General features: G+C 37.8%; 1 protein-coding gene across 3 annotated transcripts in view; it reads right to left on the bottom strand.

The window, feature by feature from the left end:
* Nucleotides 1-2,373: 2,373 nt before the first annotated feature.
* The window catches only part of EXOC5 (exocyst complex component 5), a 28,477-nt gene continuing 8,831 nt past the window's right edge, over nucleotides 2,374-22,019 (bottom strand). For 2 of the 3 annotated variants that reach the window (XM_074149953.1, XM_074149952.1), the window contains 15 exons: nucleotides 21,489-21,683; nucleotides 17,168-17,232; nucleotides 16,693-16,721; nucleotides 16,449-16,558; nucleotides 15,915-15,959; nucleotides 15,676-15,816; nucleotides 14,486-14,568; nucleotides 13,821-14,030; nucleotides 12,478-12,625; nucleotides 10,306-10,414; nucleotides 9,456-9,576; nucleotides 8,606-8,692; nucleotides 5,881-5,989; nucleotides 5,198-5,413; nucleotides 2,374-4,735 (listed from right to left, as the gene is read on the bottom strand). In XM_074149953.1, the coding sequence (XP_074006054.1) occupies nucleotides 4,547-4,735; nucleotides 5,198-5,413; nucleotides 5,881-5,989; nucleotides 8,606-8,692; nucleotides 9,456-9,576; nucleotides 10,306-10,414; nucleotides 12,478-12,625; nucleotides 13,821-14,030; nucleotides 14,486-14,568; nucleotides 15,676-15,816; nucleotides 15,915-15,959; nucleotides 16,449-16,558; nucleotides 16,693-16,721; nucleotides 17,168-17,232; nucleotides 21,489-21,683 (1,857 nt within the window). In that variant the 3' untranslated portion in view covers nucleotides 2,374-4,546. Of the gene's footprint in view, nucleotides 4,736-5,197; nucleotides 5,414-5,880; nucleotides 5,990-8,605; nucleotides 8,693-9,455; nucleotides 9,577-10,305; nucleotides 10,415-12,477; nucleotides 12,626-13,520; nucleotides 13,557-13,820; nucleotides 14,031-14,485; nucleotides 14,569-15,675; nucleotides 15,817-15,914; nucleotides 15,960-16,448; nucleotides 16,559-16,692; nucleotides 16,722-17,167; nucleotides 17,233-21,488; nucleotides 21,684-22,019 lie in introns of all 3 variants that reach the window. The other variant, XM_074149951.1, reaches the window with a different exon arrangement.

Here is a 22,019-nt window from a genome sequence, read left to right as displayed (position 1 = left end):
TTGAAGGTTTCTCTCTCGCTGGCAACGTGGTAACAGAGGGGAAGGGATAGTGCAATCCTGAGATCTGGAAAACAGGGCATAGGGACATAAAGCTAATAGAATAGAAGCAGAAACCAAGGCTTCCACATGCACTAAGGGCTGTATTGACACAGAGTAAGCAGTGCCCCATGCAAGAGAAAAGACAACAGGCAAACACAGCTGCTTCCCCGCTCTAAGATAAGCAGAAGACATGGTATAGAAACCTCCTACCACTGAAAGAAATGAGGATGGAGTCAAAAAAAGAGAAGCAAAGCAGTGAACATGACTGGGCAGGAGATCTGTCTCCATACTTTCCTTAGAACAGATGTAGAGACATCAGGAAAGAAATAACAAACAACGTGTCAGCCTTGATGTCCAGGGAGAAAATACTGCACTGTAGATAGCAAAACACAAATCTGTCTCCACTTACAACTAGCACAGTGGTGGTGGTGGATAACGCCTTGAAGGCAATATCCAGCAGGACATGAGGACAGAAAAGGTGCTCCTACCTTTCAGTTGTCCTCTAGTAGAGTAGCTTTTGGTGCTGATGGCTGGCTTATCCTCCCTACCGCTCCTGGGATAAGAAGTGCAAAGGAGAAGACCTGCTACCTGCATCTAGAATTAGACAAGCAGTTATTTAGATACCTCCTTCCTTTATATAGGAAAAACCATCACCTCAGCCTGGCTTCCCTATCCATGACTGGTTCAACTCAAGTGCTAATCCCAATTAAGATAGTTATTGCCATGAAAACTTAAACCCACCCTTCCCTTTTGCAATTTGTCATGACATCTAAAACTGAGTGCGTTAGGTTTACTGTCATGCACATATTGGATTGAGAAACCTAGAACTACGGGCTTCTGAAGAACAGGCCAACATGTACTCAACCTGTGAAGGAACCCAACCGACCTCAACCTCTCCAGGGCACTTTGTAAGATTACAGCATTTTTGCCACGTATTTGTAACATTTCCTACAGAAATGGTGGCAAAACTCGATCACAAGACCCCAGCTACATGGCAGAGGATTGCTCCTTAGGCAACTGAAATTGAGTTACCTGTGGCAGTTAAACACTGAAACAATCAGTGATTTAAAATGACCTTGTGAAAACTTAAGTGGAGGGAGGGGGAGGGGAGGAAACAACCAAACAAACCAACTCCAACTCAAGTTCTCTTATCAATGGTGAGATACTGACCTGCCAGCTGTCAACACCGTGCCACTCTCCTTTCAAGCAGTCACTTACCATTATCCAGATCACCATAGTCTTCAAAGACAAAAAAATAAGCCCAGCTCTGGCAAATTCTCCTTCCCTCCAACCAGGCTGTGTATCGCTGATGCATTTCTGCTCCTTCTAGTGGAAAAGCCGAGCTCACATTCCAGCATCACCATCTATCCTTCAGAGCAGATGCACACCCGCGTATGGATCACTTCTTCTGTTGAATCCAGTGGTGTTGAGATGAACAAACAGCTCCACAGCAAAGTATTTTAGCAAGTCCCCCTTTCTCTAGAGGTTCACTTGGCTTCAGGGTGGGATGTAGCTGTGAAAAGAATTCCAATCTTGCTTATTCTCCTAGTTGGATGCCTATGTCAGGTTTCTAATTAATCACATTTTAACCACCTCCTTCCACGTGCTATGCTACTTCATTTAAAGCTGAGTGTTCTCTATATCCTTTCAGTTCATGTCTTCTTACTCTCTATTTCTAAATACCTAGAGCTTATTTTTCCAAGCACTTCCATTCCCCAAGTTCTTACCTTTTTGTGTTGAGAAGTATTCTTACAGAACACCAACTCCTTCCTGCCCTCTGTGCATATGCAAACAGACTACAATACCCAATCGTGTTAATAAATTATAGGAATTGTAAAAACACAGCTGATTTTTCCAGCCTACAACCACTTACTGCAAAGCCATTTTCTCCAACTGTAGACAACATAATTACACACACACATACACACCTCCTCTCAGGAGCTCATTTGGCTGCCAGCCTGTTAAATGCCTGTGTTCTAGGAGAGAACATTAGAAAGGCAGTACTATTAGAAAGGCAGTACGGGCGTTAAAAAGGCATATTTATATTTTGGATAGTACTTTATTGTATTCAGAAGCCACTGGAAATATTTTCCCAAATTACTTGCTCTAAGCTTAAAATGTGTGGAAATTATAGTTTCCCGCCCCATCCCAATCCAACTTGGATTGTAAAGTAAACTCACCGATAATGTAGTCTTCTCTGGAAATAGAAACTCTTTCAGTGTGTGCATGGGGAGGTTTTTCAAACGAAAGGGAAAGGGAAAGCTCACACCAGTGATAAATTTGGTCAGTAAAATTACTTTTATTTTTCTTTTTTTTTTTTTTTTCTTCTTTTTTAAATAGAAGGGCTTATACAACCGAGTATAAAGATTTTTGAAGAACATGGAAATGAAATGAAAAAAAGTGTCTAGAGGGAATTCTTTTTATTGAGGAAGAGTTTACAGATCTAAGTTTAAGTATTCACCTACTTTTTGCTGCCTCCTGTTAACAGGCATAATGAAAATATTGCACTGAGCATATGCATGGAAAACACAGCTAATAAAGCAAGAAATATGGTAAATACATTTCATACAACCTTAAAATAATTCAATCATACAACAAATCCTGAAGCACTTCTGTGATCTGCAATCTTAAGATGATATTCACTGTTCTGAAGTGTTTACAAATTAACACATTTTTTTTTGTAGAAAGATTGTGTTGGTTAATAAAACCACAGCCTTAAAATTGTTGGCTTTCAGTTACGGAGGTAACAGAGAGGTATCATCTGAATTCACATCAGAGCTTTTGAAAACAAATGGCAGCAGTACAAGCGTGTGCCTCCTCCAGTGTCCCAAACTCTTTGTGGCTTTGCCATGGCGAAGGAATAGAGCTCTAGAGCTCAACAAAGCAGCCTGTCTCCCCGAATACTTGGAGACAGTCTGGCACCTTTCTCTTGTTTACCGATAAAATGCTCTGCTAAATAGAAAATGAAGCAGAAGAACCTCAACTAACCAAGAGAAGTTCCACACAAGTCTGTCAATATCGACTACACCTAGGAAGTCAGGAACAAAAGAGGAAAATAATTTTATTTGATCGACCCATAAAGTAGATTTCTAGAAATGCCACTCTGAAGATGGGAGAGAAAGAACCTCCCAGAACGTAGGCTGAGCCCAGAGTAGAAATAAAGTGTTATAGATGATTTGTTCAAGGATGATGTAAGCCAGATTGAAGACACAAACCACAGCAGTTCCAACCTGTTTTCCGCAAGGGCTCACTCTGAACAAAGGTCTATTTACAACAATTTTCAACTGCTTGTGGAAAAGCTACTCCAGATGTTTCAAACATCACTGTTGCTTCAGTTCACTATATGCACACTATGGGTCCATCTCAGAAACACCTCAAACAAACGCTGGAGCATAACGGACACAAAAGTAGCCCGTCTCCAATATTGACATTATGATCAGTGGAAGAGAAACTTTTGCACACTTCAACATTTTATATTGCTCAGGCACCAAGAGGGTCAATCATCTTCAGCACAGGAATTTTCAACTCTAGGTTTTTGCTAGAGCTGCGGTCCATTCCTCCCACATATGAATAACTGGGCTACATTTTTTCCTTTCACTTTGTTATAATCTGAATTTATTTACATACAAAACAATAGACAGGAGAAAGTTCTCTTATATTAACCCAGCAATGGGCGCCTTCACCTTGTGATGAGAACGTCTTAGACAAGGCAGCTGCATTTACTTTAGGAGCATACATAAAATTCAGTGTGCCGGTATCGGAGACAAGAATCTCAGATCATACAATGGCAAATACATTCCGGTGGGCCCTCGACTGTTAGGTGCAAAAAAAACCCCAAAGAACCAAAAAACAACCCCCAAACTTGTCACCACTTTAGTTCTGTTTAGAATGCTACACAATGAATAAATTACATCCTTCTGGGATAGTGTTGCTTTTACTCCTACGTCTCAAAGAAATTCCAAGGTAATTAATTAGAGCAAGAAATTACATTGAGCGGGATAACATTTTAAATGAAAGAAATGACTTAGAAACACCAATCAAAGATAATTTGATTATGATTAGCTGCGCTGAAGTCTAAGTCATTAAAATTGATGAACAATGTTTTTACACTGGTCTATTCTATGTAATCCATTACCTATGCTATGCTCTGTAGTTCAAGTCTAACAAATGGTATCTGATAATTCAATATTGAAGACTAAAATACTTTCAATGCACCACTTGCTTTCCTACACTGACATGTTTCCAATGGAAAAAAAAAACCCAAACAAAAAAAAGAGTAGCAAGTAGATCTGCAAAATTCTTTACTAGGAGAACTTTAGCTTACATGAAATACCATTCAGATTTTTACCTGCTTGCCTTCTACAGTCAGGTTTAAATATGGCTGCTGCTTTATTCTGAACAGTCGTTATCCCACAAAAGTTACAACCATGGTTTGGTAAGAAATCATCCCCTGTGCTTTCTAGCAACTGAGGCTGGCCCAAAAGGTGTAACGTTTCTTTCCATGCTCTCAGCTGAAGTGACGAGCAAGACGAGCAGACCTATAATCGACACGCAGCTGAACAAAGGAGTGAAGGATGTTCTTGTCCAGATTAGCAAGTTGTTCTCCTGAGCAAACTTGCTTTAAATTATCCGGGGCTACAACCAGAAGATTGCAAAGTGCATGTAAGGTATCAAAGAGCTGTAAGACCAGCGCAATCTGTGGTTAAGAGAAAAACAGAGAAAGACAGATATTAAGAGTTAGAGTTGCTTGAACTCTTATAACACAATGTCCACCCAGATTTTCAAAATACTTCCTCCCTACAGAGGATTTGCATTTATCTTTCTCTCCTCATGCATGCATAAATATATATAGACGCATGCATATCTGTAAGGAGATAGATACACACGCAAAGTTATACATAAAACACATAATAATGCAAACTCAATACTTCTTCAATAAACACACAGAGCCTGCAAGCAATAAAATGGCATCAGGAAACTGCTCTTCAGGACATTATGAAGAACTGCTAGTATAGTAACAGAATATACAGCATCAGTATATGAAATGCTGGTGTTCAAACAGAAAAACTATTTTTATGAAGAAAAAATGTCTGATCAAAAAGAGAGTCCTGCTACTAATTTCGACGTGGCTGTACATCATCAGCCCGTACATGCTTACCTTGAAGTCTTTGGCACACTTCCTATATTCAGCCACGTCACAAATGGCCAACATGCCTCCCATGCAACTGTAGGAATATTGCTGTAGATGTTCATAGATAAGTCGATGGAAACGAACTCCAAGCTCCATCAAAACTGTGTCCACATTCTTACCATCCATAGAATTTCTAATCTTTTCCACCTGCTTTCTAACATAGCCACAGACTTTAACACAAGCCTAAATAATAAAAAGCAAAAAATTAATTAGATAACTTACGTTCTAGAATTGGTTCTGCAGCAAAGAATGCTCATGCCACACCCGTGATGCTTTGTCATGCTCCTGCCATTCTAAGGGGAAAAAGCACCCAGCAACTAGACAGTTCTTAAGTGGTAGCTTAAAGCCATTTATCAGCTAAAAACCTTGTTCCAAATCTGGGCCTCTTGGGAGGGGAAAGAATGTAACAGTTTGTCTAGCACCTACCAATTTGTGTCTGACACTAGACACAAAACTGCTAATGTTCCTTTTCAGCTTGAGAAAATAGTCCACAAAAGAGTTTGGAAGTGCTCAGGGCAAAATGGAATAGCTAAATTAATTAATCAAATACACATAACGTCTAATGCGTGTTTGGTAAGGAACATCTTGTGCCTGGTAACACTCATGAGCATTTGAAGCTATACTGATGAGGCGGGACTTAGTTTACTTACATTAGTATATTGAATCAAAACATTGTTTTCATCTTCTGGTTTGAAATCTGTCTTCTTTTGCTCTGCAGCCAAGATGTGCTTCATCTGTCCGATCATACAATTCAGTGTCCTTTAAAGTTACAAATACAGATTGGGTTTTGAAGGGAACATTTTAATTCCCTTGATTTTTATATTTATATATACTAATATGATTCTATATAAAAGTAATGTTATATATTATAAATGTAAGTATTATAAGATGCAAGCAGCGCTAGGACACATTAAAGGAAATACTTCATTTAACAGACGCACACACACTGAAGTTGCAATGCAATTCTCTAGAGAAGATGTGCTTGGTTTTATGTAAACAGTTAGAAAAAGAAGAATCAGCCAAAAAAAACCCTAACAGCTCTAAAAACTCCTTCCTGCAAGTTCAGTGTCCTGGAGCACAGCTCACAGCGTGCTGGACACTCGGTTTGAAAGGGGACACATTAATTGTAAGGTAATCCATTCCAATCCAGCTCTTCAGAGAAACCGGATAGCATTCCTCAATGCAGAGGGAATCTGAAAGCTGAAGGAAGCCTTCCAAAGAGTGTAGCAGAATTCTGTCACCTCGCATATTACTCAGAAGTAAGCATCAGAAAACACTGATGCTTAAAACCCCAACAAACCAATAAAAAGGAAAAACCTCTTACTTTGCCAGAGGTTGGTATTTCTCAGAAGCTATTTCACAGAGTTTTACAGTGTCATTTATTTCTCCCTTATAGGATTTATCTTTTCAGAGCATTATCTAAGGTCAAGGCCCCGGTTTACTTTAAGTCCAAACCAAAAGTCAAACAGCAAAGCAGCCAAGAGAGGCTGGATACCTCTCTCAGTGCCCACCTTTGCCAGGAACTTCCCTCTATCTCCCCTTCTCTTTACCTCTTCACTCCCCAAACCTCCCCAAAGAAAATACAGTCAAGGCCATTACAGCCTTGAAAGATTCAAGTTGGGGTGAAGGAGAGAGGAATATATATATATCCAAAGAGGGAATAAACTTATGTTCTACGTATAGAGCTCAGACTTGCATTTCAGGTGTACTTCATTTAACAATCCCCATACCAACAGAAATTTAAAGAAATTACATCTTGCATTCTCCTCAATTTCTATTTTCAATAAACACTCCCAGAAGGTTGTTCAGACAGAATACACATTAAAAGAAAACCAGTTGAACTGATTTTGTTTGGCTAATAAATCACTTTGACAGATGGAAACTTTGCTATGAATGCCATTCAAGAAGCTGCTATTAGACTTTTCCAGATTGGATAATGTTGAAACCATCAACATTTAGGAATTTGCTTTTATTTTTTAAAGGAATGATCCAATTTAAGCAAGACAATGAATTCTGAATAGCATCAATGACACCACAAAGTAGCATGTAAGCAGGTACAAAACCACATTTGACATGTAACATTCATCTCAAAATTTGATCTCTTACATGTGCCAAAGAACAAATGTTTTTCAAGTCTCCATCTACAAACCTTTGAACGTACCATTTTCCAACAGAGACTTGTTTCTCCTAAGTCTTACTATCACTTTTAAGAGATTAATTATTTCACATAAGCAGTTACAAACTGTTCTAATGCTGGTGACTGACATATATCTATCTAGATCTAAGCTTTGGACCTCACTGCTTCAAGCATTTCAAACTTTGTGTTTAAACCTCTAAGCTCACTTCCAGCAGGAGCAGCTAAAATCTCAATGGCCACTTACACATCCTCTATCTCCACCCTTCTTTTCGCACCTGCAGAAAACACAAGTGCAAATAATATATCAAATCTCTTCCTCATCTCTCTGCAGAAAGTACCCAGTAGGACACAAATGCAATGCCTGTTTTTCCTATACAGTGAGCATTCTCATCCCTCTGCAATATGGTGCGATCCTTACAAAAACCTCAACAATAATTTCCAGAGTAGCCCTCATTACCCACAGGATGGCTAATTTCCATTACTGCAGAGAGAGAACAGGCACGGAACGCTTAGGTGACATGTTCTAGATTGACTTAAGCCACCTTGAAATATGGGAACACTACATGCTTCCCAGACCAAAGTAGGGCACTGGACAACAGCTCCATTTCCTAACATTAAGCTTGTTAGTTTGTTATTTTCCTCTGCTACAAAACAGCTATGATTTTAATTTACAATTTTTATACCCACCTCCTCATTGTTATTTGGAGAAATGAAAAAAAATAATAAAATCAAATGAGTCAGTCACAACCTTAAAGCAAGTCAATGTCATTATCAAAATTATTCCAGGTCTATAGACTTCTATGACTAGGTCTAATCCATGGCACTGCACAGATTCAAGCAAATCATCTAACCTATTTTTGTCAAACTTTGCTCCTAATAGAAATCCTGCAAGTCTTTAACCTATTTCAATCATCACTCCTCCTTCCCTTAAAGTAGCAAAAAGTAGTTTGAGACAGTAAGGTAAAACTGAATTATTGCACTTTTTCAACATAAGCAAAATCCTTTAGTATCGTTCCAGAAGTATTTGTGGGTCAGAAATATGCCATGGGAAATATGACCCTCTAGACAAACAAAATATAAGTTTCCTATGCACAATAATGCAGACTTAGGGATTTTAAAAAAAAAATACATCAACTTTGTGTTCAGAAATAAATAATCCTTGAAAGGAAAGCTAACATACATCACAAAGGAGTTTTACAAGAATTAATGATGAACAGAAAGTTTAAATCTCTACTTGCCTATCAATGCCCATATCCAGCTTCACTTCCATTTGTTCTATGATGTCCTTTTTCTTCTGGAGGCATTCAGATAGTTTAGGAGAAGAACTGCAGCAGTAGAAGGGGTTGGGTGTGGGACAGTGTTAAAATATCAAAAGAAATTTGTCTGCTGGGTCTGCTACGTACAACAGGACTGTGTTAAGATTTTTCCATCCCATGAGAAAGGACTAGTTTAGATGGAGTTAGCTAGCTTCAGGGCAACAAACTCACAGCCTGACAAGCCATCTGACCCTGAGCAGGATTTGCCGAGGGCTGACACACACTGCCACGCACTTTAGGCAGCATTGTGTCACCTGAGCTGTAGCCCTTGGCAGGTGAGTGAGCAGACCTGGATTTTCATGCACATTAACTCAATGTCCATTAGTGAGCTCTACCTTGAGTGTATCCCACCCGTGGCTTCCACCAACATGCAGCTTTCACGTAATTGACATGTGGCTCCCAAGGCACGTGCAGCTCTCCCTCTGCAGAGCCTATGAGGTCCCCCCAGGAATCTCAGCCCCCCTTATATTGCCAGCTCAGCCCCAGGTGCAGCCACAAACCTCCTCTAGTGCTGCAATGGAGCAGGGAGGTCTCTGAGGAGCAACTTGTCTCTTCTTCCTATCAACATTCTTGGAGCTCCCTCTCTCCCGTTAATTCTCCAAGGTACCAACTTCCCTTCTTCCCCCTCTCATTACAGAATTTTATCTTCCCACATCAAACTGAACCACTCCAACAATAAACTCCTCTTAAGAGAGATGAAGAATGAAAAAAACCCGCTTTCTTCACCAAAAAATGACCATTCACAAAGGAGATGCTAATCAAGATAAGGTACCTGATCAACGGCATCAGATGATCATTGAATTGCTTGTCGAATAAATGGAAAATAGTATTGGCCTGGTGGACAACATCCAAGAAATAAAGATTTGCATTCTTTGAATCAGAAGAGGGAATGCCTAAAGCAAAGAAGGTTTCATTAGGATTGTAATGATACGCAGTTCTTATAATTAGCATGATGATTTTTGAAATATGCAGAATTCTTCCATGAATGCTTAAATCACAGGCTTAAGAGTTTCAAAAATTTACCATGGTGCCATATATAGAACACTTCTCATAGCTATATTGGGTAATAACCATAAGCATAGAAATATCTTGCCTGTAAAACTTCTAAAAGGAAAATGGAATGGCCAATTTAAATAATTCTTCAGTACATACGTATTATGCTTTCATGGAGGAAAAATTTCAACTGTCAAGATTTTAACTTAATACAAGCAGCTTTGTTATTCACTATCACTTTTTAAAACGCACAGGTATACAAACAAGCATAGAATTTTTATAAAGCTTATAAATTCTTATAAAACATAAGACACTGAGCCTTAATATAAAAATATTCTTTTGCTATGGCACAGAGAACAATTAAAAGAGGTAGGGAGTGCTGATGTCCCAATTTCTGTCATACAAATGTTTTTGAAGACAGTAGCATGTTTCCATCTGTGCATCAATTCCCCAAATGGAAGTTACACTACAGAAGACATTAAATGCTGACTCTCAAATACACAAACCAAATTTAATTTAACCAATACACCCTGAACAAGGCCAATCAATAAGGCACAGCAAGGACCTGCAAAGATCATCTGCACAAAAAGTCCAATGAGATGAAATGCTCAGAAAAATATTAAACTCACCAGCAAGGCCTGTTTCTAATGCGTAATCGATGTGTTCAGTACATAAGAACTCTACAAGCATAGAAAAAATTCTGAAAGCATTCTTCGGTAAGTCAGATGGATCAGAGAGCTTTAAAAAAAAAAAAAAATTATCCTAAAGGTCAGTTCTACATACATTTGAAAGTTTATCCAATATTGTATAGGGGATAAGCTTAGAATGTAACAAGTCCTCCAAAATAATTGGAATTTTATTCTAAACTAAAAGTATCCATACAGAGAACTATTCAGGAAGAGCCTTTAGTATCAATAAACCCTTTGGATTAACAAGTAAACTGAAGCTAGCATGCCACAGGATGCTAGAAGAAGTGGAAGTATAAACAGTTGCTAATAATAATGGAAGATATTAATGATTAGCCCTTAAAACATGATTGTCCAGATGCAACCTCAAGAATTATCTAAACTGCATACTGCTGGGTGCTGGAAAAATGTACAGAAAAGCTGACTCTACTCGTTCCCTGCCTTTTTCCTCTTTTCCTAAGCTTCTGCCACTGGCCAGTGTCAGAGAGAGGACACTGGGTTTGATAGACCTCCAGTTTCACCCAGTGCGGCTGCTTTCTTAGCACCGCCACACTACTGCAGAAAAAATAACAACACAGCCTGAGCTTCAACTACATTTATCACAGTTCAGCTGGAGTCAACAGAGCATGAACATTTTTATTAAGTGAAGTAATGCCCACATATACCCAGAGCATCTGTACCTTCATGAGCTGGAAGCAACATGGGATTTTGGACAGCAACCTGTCAGTAAATCCCTTTTCTAAAGAAAAACACGACAAGGCTTTTGCACAAAACAAATACAGCTTTAATTTTTAAGGAATTACGTGAAGACTTTATGAAGCCAGGAGTAAGAATTACGGCTGCAATTCAAGTTAATTTATGTAACAACACTCCTAGAGATTTCTGCTGTATTCCCCAAAACAAACAAACCAAACCAAAACCCACCACCAACAAAACACCAAAATGTTGCAATATATGATTACATTCAGAATCACCAACTTATTTTGCCTAAAGCAGTCACAGTTGGGACACAGAGTGTACCTGCATGCAGCCATCGTGTGATACAAATATTATAATTAATTAGCCAGGGACATATTTTTAATTTCTGATTTGCATAGTGAGTTGCCCTGACCACAAACAAAACCCCAGCAGCACGTATAACGGGAAGGTTATACACCTGTAATTCTAAAAATCTCCTTATATACCAAGATCCATTTAGCACTGGTTTCTACCCCAATACATGCAATTGTTTTCAGGGCAAATATGAAAAATTCTGATCCCAATAGGAAACAAAAAAGTTGTGCACAATTGGAAAAAGTTACTTTATATCATGAATTTAACAACCATTTCTAGCAACTATCATATTGAGAAAAATAATGATCTACCTGCCTGATCTTTGGCCCCTCTAAGTATATAAAATATTAAAACTTCTAAATATCTAAAATGTTAAGTTTTTCTGCACTAAGCTGATTTAGAATGTTAGAGGTGTTAAAGTTTGTTAGAAATCAGTGTAGTCAGTAATAAAAAAATCCCCATTATTTAAGTTTACAATTAAATTTCAAGGGTTTTCATTTACACTGAGGTATCAGACAAACAGTAATTGACAAGTAGTAAAACCAGAGACAATCAGAAAGAAAACACTTTTTTTTTTGTTAGACTAAAACATTTAAAGAACAGCAGGGGGTTAGCACGGTAAACCATGTTAAAGATTATTCCTCTCAGTATTTTATTGGTGATATTCTCTAACACTAGAAGAAATGGCAGGTAACACAGGAAAACAACTGTTGAACTATTCTCCGTATTTTTAAAGCAGGAAAAAAGAATACACTAAAGGCTTCTCAAGTCTTGGGTCTAGCACAGTAAGAAAAGCAATGCAGGCAATAGGTTTAACGCTCCCCACTTCTTCCAAAAATAGACAGTATCAAAACCCAGAAAAGACAACTAGATCCACATTTCAAAAGCAAACCCTTCGCCTCCACCATGACCCCGATCCAGTGAAAAATACAAAAGACAATTAATTTGTTTAATAATGTCCTTCCTTTCCTCCTTTCACACTTCAACTGAAAATTGAACCTCAAGATTTCATTTCACGGACAAAATTGTATCATTACTGGAGATCGCAGGAAGCAAACTTACTCTGTGACATCTTTCAAAAGCTTGTTTAGTTTCTTGCAAAAGGTTAACCACCACTTCTTGTGACAGAAAAGTTTCTCCGTGTGTGTCAATACTTGGCCCCAATGGTAAGTTTGTACGTTGCCTTATTCTCTCTTTGAGGTCTTGAATACTAGAACAAAGATACACCAAAAGAAGATGTCACTGGATGGAAATTTTGATGCTCAAATTCAACAATGATTTAGGATATTTTAGTTGTTAACTTAAAAAACAGAAGCCAAGACACAGTTTAGGATATGCAAGCATTAAGACAGTCTTGCAAGCTTAAAAAAATTTGCCAGTAAACACAGAACTACTACCTCTGATCCCACGGTCAACTGTGTTCTACCATGGCAGGTTCACACCATGGGACCAGCTATTCCCCATTGTGGAATAAAGGTCATTTCAATTCAATCTTATGACACTTATGCTCTGTGTACAAAGTGTAACCTCCATACATTCTGTCATATTGCACTTTAAAAACACTAATGAGAGCTTTCTATCTCATCCACACCCACAAATCCTCTCATCCTCATCCACTATCTCAGCAGTCCTGATTTAGTCGAGCATGCTCCAACACATTTCCATGCATAAAACAACCCATAAAGTCAGTCACGACAATCAATTTAATTTTCCCTACAAAAATTAAATTTTCATCTTTGTTTTTGAACTCATGTAATTCCTTTGCTGCTGCTGTTCTCTCCAAATCACTTTTCATTCCTGACACACTGAACCCAGTAGCTCTTCGAAAGGTGCAGTAGTCTTATCACCTCTGCTTCACGCAAGTTCTAATTCTTCCTTTCCCACTTGTCACTATTCCTTTATTAGACTTTCTCTACCCTGAGGATAATGAAGTCTTGTTTTACCTTTCTCTAAGTCCATTGCATCTTCTGGGCTCACTAAGAGCTTTCTCACTGACATTGCTATGGTCTTTTCCCCTTCCTAGGTCTTGGGAGGGGACCACAAGACCTAGGCAGGTGAAAAAAAATGTATGCTTTTAGATACACACATATACATGCTTTAGGTACCTTAATTTTGCTTCAGTCCTTTTGTGGATCTGGATCCTAAGTTGAAACATAGATTTAACTGGTATTTTTCATTTCCCATGAGCGTATAAATACCATGCATCACCTTTCACATGTACCGAGAGCAATATACTTTTTAGCAGAAGTTAACAAAGTGACAGCAAATTATAAAAAGCTGTAGGTCATTTTAGAAGCCTGCTTTTTTGCAGTTCATCACCATATATCTGACACAGCAAATACCATTTCTCCCCTTACCGCCTCCCTTCCTTTTCAAAAGTACAAAACTTCACAGAAGAAACTTACCCTCCTGTGCCAATGGACCTCTTCTGGTGGTTTTTGGAATCATAATAGCGTTGCAGAATCATAGCACTCCTACTTTTCAAATAACCAATTTCCACCTCAATGTAATTCTCCAAGTAGGAAATGAAAATGGATTTGATAAGCTTAGACAAGAAAGTCTGCTTATCAGTACCCAAGTTAAATTCCATCAATTTGCTTGACAGATTAGTAGTTCTTTACGCAAAAGAAACAAAGAAGGGGAGAGGAGGAAAAGGTTGAATTTGTATGAATTACAGCATTACATGTTTGTAAAGTACATAGCACAACAGAATCCTGATTGTGATTAAGACTTCTAGCAGCTTTACATTTAACTAAAGAATTCCGCATAATTCACGTTTAATTACACACAGTACAACTGCAATCAAATAAGTCGCCAGAGAGATGCGGAGGACAGGCTTTCGCACCGTTTTAAAATTACTCTCAAAAGATCACTATACGAAATGCTTCCCACTAAAACTAATAATGGCAATTTTAATTTTTCTTTATGAAAGTAATCATCATAAAGGTTAATGGCCATAAAAAAAACTTTCAATTTTTATGAGAAGTTTACATTTTTGGCTTCTCTTCCTAATAAATCAATCTATTACAAGAGAATATCTACAACAACGTCATCATCAATATATAAATACCTTGTATATAGATCATAGAGATTCTTAAGATACTGTTCTGCATCTGATTTCCTGTGTTCTTCTAGCTGGTCTTTCACATAACTCTGTAAAATTTGGGTACATCTGTTAGAAGATGAACTAGCAACCACAGGTCATACTCATGCTCGCTAGATTATATGTAGTTTACTGCAAAGCGGGCATCTTTCTGAAGGTAATTCCTATAGTCTTTGTTTCTAAATCTCTAACTTACAGATCGTGCATTATCTACAGATAGCCAAATGCATCTTTCAGAGGGAAATTATTTAATAATACAAAGCAGTAGTGTGCAAAGCAAAGAGAAAAGACAGACTGCTTTGAAAATATGCTTGACCAACAAACACAAAATTCCCTCTTTTTAAGAATCGAAAGCACCAGAGGCCCAGGGGCATTTCTACAGTTGACAGTAAGCAAAGGAGATGCTGACATATTTGCTTATCATCATACAAACACAAAGCAGATACAAGCTTAGAGCCTTCTTGTCATTGAATATTTGGACAAAAAAAATATCATTTACCATAAAATACTAAGTCAAAACTGACACACAAATTTGGAGTTGAAATATAAGCTCAATCTCTGCACTATAAGGATAATAACGTCTATGGGGAAATTGCTTTTTGCAATAAATAGTCACATTGCTGACTTTACACACTTAAGTGAATGTATTCGCAGGATAGAAAACTTAATATTTTCAACTACTCCAGACTTTCATATAAATGTTGCATTAGCTGTGAGACAGTATTCACAATGTAAGTTATTTTCACTTATTCAATGCTAACCTCACACAGGAAACCCAATTCCAAGAATGAACAGATGAAAAATACTTATTAAACGTGAAACTTCTTTTCCTGACATATTCTTGGTAGGGGGCATACAGAAGAAATCAAATATGCGTATGACATTCTGTGAATTAGCTAATGAACACACTGATTCCCTTATAATTTTACATGTTGAATTTGAGTACTTTCAGTTGCACTGTCTTCAGAGTAAAAGCGGCTTTATTTGATATAGGCTTGATTATCTGTCTGAATTGTTACAGAGCAATCAGCTGTGATTCTACATCCTCATACAAAATTATAAATATTGTAAATTCTCATTAACTGTTATTACTAGGTACAATATTTTTGGATGACAAGTCTCCTCAATGAACTTCACCACGTTAAAATTTGAATTACCTGAAGTTTAACTTCAAAGATATTTTGAATGAGTTTGGCTAGCACAGTCTCTGGATTGCTAAAGACTTCTCCAACTTGCTTATTCACTCGCTGGCAGAGAATGGCTGCATCTTCGAAGACATCATTCCTCAGGAATGCACCCTAGGGGTTTAGAAGCACGTTTCAAAATATATTTACAACAACATATACAACTAAAAAATCAACACCCAAATTGATACACGTGAAATAAAATGTATTACCTCTTGACACTGTTTTATGTACACATCGACACAATGGGAATAGCCCTACGGAAGGAGCAAAACAACTCAATGTTAAAGCAGGCTCCCCATGCTTTTGGTATAGAAAGAAATCAAGTAAATATAAACCCCATGAAAAAGTTACTGCAAAAAAGAAATAGTAAAATAGATTCATCAAAAGCGTAGATTCTTTAAACACATTTTTATCACAAACCTAACGTAACGTCACTTATCACCACTCTACGTGGACACACACCACAGGTTTCAACACTTTCTCAAGCACGAAAGTCACTTCACATACATACAAGAAAAGATTATCTTAGAATGGCCCCAGCTGACACTGCCTCCAATCCCCCATCTTCTGCCTCCTATTCCCCTGCATCTGCTTTTGGATGGAACAGCTCAGTACTTTTTAAAGTTATATGTGTTACCTGACATGGTGGTTGTCCCCACACAAATATGATCACTTAAGACAGGCACTTATTGTATTGTGAGTTGTTTTATTTATGCATTTAAATTAAACCCCTCAGTTTTTACCTTAAAATGAAGCAAAACTGCTGCTACTTCTCTCATTCTGGAGATTTCGCCTCTCCGCTGTGCACTGGTAAACTCTTGAATTAGCTGGCACTCTAAATCGTGGTACTTACCTGGAGAGGAAAGGGGATAACAACAAAAATCCATCAGGCTGTGTAATACAAGCACTGACAAAAACTCTAATACTGACAGTATTGCATACTTTTTTAATCATCTTTAACAATTCAAATATAGGAAGATAACTTACTTGCTATCTTTGATTTTACTTCGGAAAACCTGTTAACAACAAAAATACCATGATTAAATTCAAATCCACATCTCAAGAGAAATCACAGACATCCTAGATCATGAGTAACAGACGTTCTACTTAAAAATGAAAACATGTAACACAAAGACGACAGAAAAGTTACACGCTTTATATCCATAAAAACCTACAAGCATCTAATTCAAATCTAGCATTAAGTCAGCACAGCAAAATTATCCCATTAAAAGTCTGCTAAGCAGTTTAGGATGTGTATGTAAAGATGATCCTACAACATGAGTGTGCGAATACAAATTTGAAAATAGAGGAGAGAGAAATAAGCACACAATCCATCTCAAAAGCTACATGAATCACTAAGTAAAGAGCCAAGAAAGTAGACAAGGGAAGCATCAGAAAGTTATAGCTATGTGAAGATTTCATTTTAAAAAAAAATAATAAAAACGTTCAGATAGAATTTTACCTGTCAAAAGGCAGTTCCTGTGCAATCAAATGCAGTTTCTGAATAATATCAGCCGCCTCTTTAATCTGGTAAGAGTAAAGCATGACAGAATTATTAAAGAAGGTCCGATTTGATTGTTGGCTATTCCTTTCCTCCTCCTCCACTGTCCAATTTTCATACATGTATTAGTTCTATTTCTAAAGCTGGCTGAGTTGATATACCCATGGAAGCAACCACCTCCTTATAGTTCCTGTATATACTTTTATGATGCTTAAAGGCTTGTTTTTTTAACATAAAATTCTATAGGTCAAAACATGATAAAAAGTCTTTTATTATATATTCACACTGGGCATGTCTGTGTAGGTGTTTCAGCTGCCTGGACAAATAGCTCATGACTGCACTATGCCAACGTAGCTATACAGCTTGGAAACCAAAGATTCCTCAGAGCTGATTGTTCTAGCCACGTTCTGATCTAATCTCATGAAAATCTGCACCCTTTCCATCTGGGAATAAAATATATAGCTGTAACACAGAGCTGGCTCAACTGCAACATTAGACTTTCCAAGGGATTAGGATAAAAGTCTTAGCTGAATCACACCCAACCAGAAGAAATCTCTGTCGAACTCGGAAGTGAAATGGCCAGCAACCCCTTCAGACATGTCAGAAAAAGCACTGGGGAATTCTTTGCAATTGATGATATTAGCTGTACAGCTGTGTCCCAAAAAGCCATGACAATGCTCAGTGCGGAGAGGGGAGGAAGGGGGAAAAGGGATCAAAGCAGAGCATAATTGGAGTGCCCCACATTCTCCCAAGAAGATGTATTAGAAATTATAAACTCTGAGGTCCAAAGCAAAGACCAAGATGAAAGCCACTTAATCACGCATCTACAAAATATGAATAGTCACATGACTACAAAAGCTAACAAATAAAGTTAACACAGCATGCAAATTTCTGTTGTCCTGAACAGCAAAACTTTTTATCATTTGTTCTTCCACGACCAATCAGATGGGAAGTGCACCTAGTTAGAGCTTAGTGACTGTTTCACTACGCTGACTAAAACTACAGAAAACCCCAGTTTGAAAATGTGAGGAACGCAGCTGGTTGCCAACGACGTTCAGCAGATTTAAACAGAGTATTGACTGGCCTAAACTGGACACAGGTCTGGGATGGGGTTACAGACTTTATTACGCAGTCTTGGTGACTGGGAACGATGAAAGCTCCAGCTACCACTTTCAATCAAAACCTTTAGAAGTTGACACAACGGAGAACATGGAGAACATGCAGTTTATCTCGTTCTTCCTGTTTGTCATGTTCCAGGGAACTGGAGTGAGAGAAAAAAAAAAGTAACGCAATCCTATTCTCCCGCCACTTCGAGCAGGTTGCGATTAAAACTTTTCAAGAATAGAACGAGACACACAGGTAAGAATACAGAGCACGGGCATCACGCCAGGTTGGTTGCTCAGCAAAAACAGGGGCTCTCATAAAGTATATCCATTCTGCTTATTAAGAGCTGCTTATGTTTTGAACTGTCAGCTTACAATAGCCTCTTAAGTCCAAAGCAGCTACGCTCCTCAAATCCAATGAAACAGCAGTTACTTCTATTAGCTTACAGCACCCTTAATACCTAACAATCATGATCAATACTCATGTCATTAGAATAGTCTATGTACTAGCAGTTACTCACCAATGTTGCCAAAAAAGCCCAAACGAACAAAATACCCCAAACCCACATTTTCTTTGTCTTCTCTTCACACAATAGCTGTTACCTAACGTAGATTTTATTGAATTCAAGGCCTTTTCTTATGTACAACAGAAGCCATGACAAATCAATTCTCCATGGTTTCGACTTAAAACTGGACATATTTCATTTTTAATTGAATCAGGCTTCTGTAAACTATTAAATGAAAATAAGCATAGATTCTGTAAAATACAACTTAAAGGCTGTAATATATCTCGGAAAAAAAATCTGAAAAATCACGGACAAGAGAATTTTAATACAAAGTATTTTGATGAACAAGTTAAAAGGCATAATGGAATAATGTTGAGTACAGAACATAAATGGAGGAAAGGATGTAAGAATAATAGTTAAACACATTAAATACAGGACAATGGTATTGTGTGATAAAGTGAGCTGCTAAATCGTTTCGATAGTTGAATTGTTTTAACTGGAGTGATTTGCTCAGTTTAAAATTCTTCAGTACAGGAGAGGGACTGGTTAGCTGGCAGTGCAAGGGATGTTATAGGAATTCAGAAGATGAAGACACACAACACATAACATGGGACAAGACAGCAAGGAAAAACCTTCAGAGAGACAGTAAATTAGAAATCGCTCAATAAGGCTAGGAGAAAGTAATGTGGGAAGCAACAACTTGAGTGTAAGGAAAAAAGGGATTCCAATAGATTTTAAGAACTGACACTACTAAGAAAAATATCAATTCCCTAGGAAATAACTGCATTATAATTCTTTTTCTTGCCTCTTTTTCACAGTATTCCCTGCCTTCAATGTCTCAAAGAAAAACCCACACTTATGAGGGATGGCATAGTACAAAAAAAATCGTAACATCCTCCAAAACGCTATCTAAAACCCACATCAGTTGAAGATAAGAAGACACTGACAAAGCATTAAAGTTTTACATTTAAGAATATTTGTTATTATCTCATACTTTAAAACTATTTTTACTACAAAGCTGCCGTAAGATGCGATAGCACATTCTAGGCAGGGTTCTTTTATAAACACTACTTCTACTTACTATATAAACTAGGTGGCAAAAAGTTACAGAACAGTACTAAATACTAACCCACCTTGACTGGAATCAGTCCCAGTAAGATAAATTGTATCCAGAAAATCTTGTTTGTGCTCCCACACACTTCCTCTGCAGACTGGTGCAAGACTTTTACTTTACTACATTTGTCTTCCTCCAGATTTCGCCTGGATGTCTTATTATTCTTCAGGGTGTTTAAAGATTGATTTCTTTACCAATTTCCAGGTTTATCCTATTTATCTACCATTTTTTTCAGACCCTCCAGCAGAAAGTACTACAAAACTTTAAGTTATAAGTAAAGTTGGTTTTTATATGAGACTCTCAGCAGACAACACGTAATTCTCTTGAACTTATGCTTTGTTATTTACCATGTTGCCATTAAATATTTTTAAACTGCATGTTTTATTTCTACTTAGGAAAAAAAAAAAAAAGAAAAAAGAAAAGAAAAACTTATGCAGATCTGGAAAAGGCTGTCTGTAGAAGAAGGAACTTTTGTTATGTTGAAACTTTTCTGTTTTCCTTGGAAGTCAGAGAAGTTTTTATGTGCTCCCTCTTTCACTAGGGCAAACTGTCAACTGGCAATTACCATATATCCACAGACCGTGAATCAAAAGTCACTATGCAACTGACTTCTTGGAAATATGACTATCTGAAATGATTAGTTTTTCACTTCCATGCGAGATACCTTCAGCTCAGTAGAGAGGGGATGACTATTAACCTATTCTCGGGTCCTTTATGAGCTGCATTTCAAGCACCTATTTTTTGCTGAATGCGCAAACCAAGTTTTTGCTGTTCCCACAAACTGTAATTTTTTCCTGACTACAATCATACCACTGCACAGAATTTAAGGAGAGCTGGAAGATTCTTCAGGACATACTTCAAAAAAAAACCCCCAAAACCAACAAACAACAAACCAACAACTTTACTTATCTTTCAGACTGCACACAGAAATCTAATATGTGCCCTTTTGCTTAGAGCTGGACACCTTTCCTTCAGTTTATTTCTGTTAGCCACACCATTCAAATTACATTTGCTTCATGAATATACTCTTGAAGTGTAAGAAAAACAAAATGCTTTAACATTTCTTTGAAGTTTTCCTGCCCGGTTCCTCTAAATTCAGAGGGTGGAGACATAACCACAGGACTATACAAAGCCCAAAGGCATGCTGTGACAAAAAGGTATCCGAGGCCAGTGGACTGACCCAACAGAGTAAAGTTTCACAAAGAAGTTGTATTCAGAAACGTTCTGCATTACAGGGTGGATCTGAGGCAAGGGGTTCAAAGGAAAAAGGCAGATATTGTATGCACTCTAAAGTTGCCCTCCCAGCATTTCTCAAATCTCTGATAATTTCATAAAATGAAAAATGCCAACATTGCCACATTAAGCATCACTGAATACAAATGCTTTATCAGCAATCTGCAGCCTAGTGTTGTTAATTTACATTTCAGAACAATGAAACTTTAACAAGTCAGTCACTCACTGGTTTGAAGTCTGACCATGGTAAGTCATGGTAGCAGCTTGTAATTAGGGCAGTACTGCTTATTGCTTTGAACTGCTTTCATCCCGCTGACAGCTCTTACCTTTTCAGAGTTTGTAAAAACATCAGACTTCAGCTCTCCATCCAGAAACTCATTAAAGTATTTCATCAGCTTCTGAGCCTCCACAGCCCGTTGCCGTGGCGTGTTTACCCCCTCCAGTTGGTCGCCAAGGTGACAGACCTTAGTTGCTACATAGCTGATGTGCTCATCTAGTTCTTGGAAATGTTGGAAGGCAACCTGGGAGAACACAGACACGGACACAAAACTCATTATTTCCATTTACTGTACTTCGGGAAACATTAAATTTACTTCAGTAAGAAGCGTAGTGAATGCAGGCATCACTTTTCCAGGTGCTGTATCTCAGAACCACTAATTAACTACACACAACTGCTTAAAGTTTAGTGTCTTCCTTTAAACTGTTGCAAAGTCTCGCTACTTTCAGAATAGCTAATACTCATTAACGGAACACGCAGATAAGCCCCCTTTGACAGGGGAAACTGTTTTCCATCAAACCCTCTTTATTTTTATCTCAAACAGTAGCAGGCTGTACCAAGAAATGTTAATAGACCATGT

The sequence above is a fragment of the Numenius arquata genome, chromosome 6, assembly GCF_964106895.1.
Source record: "Numenius arquata chromosome 6, bNumArq3.hap1.1, whole genome shotgun sequence".
Classification (NCBI taxonomy): domain Eukaryota; kingdom Metazoa; phylum Chordata; class Aves; order Charadriiformes; family Scolopacidae; genus Numenius; species Numenius arquata.
This window is presented reverse-complemented; position numbering and strand designations above follow the sequence as displayed.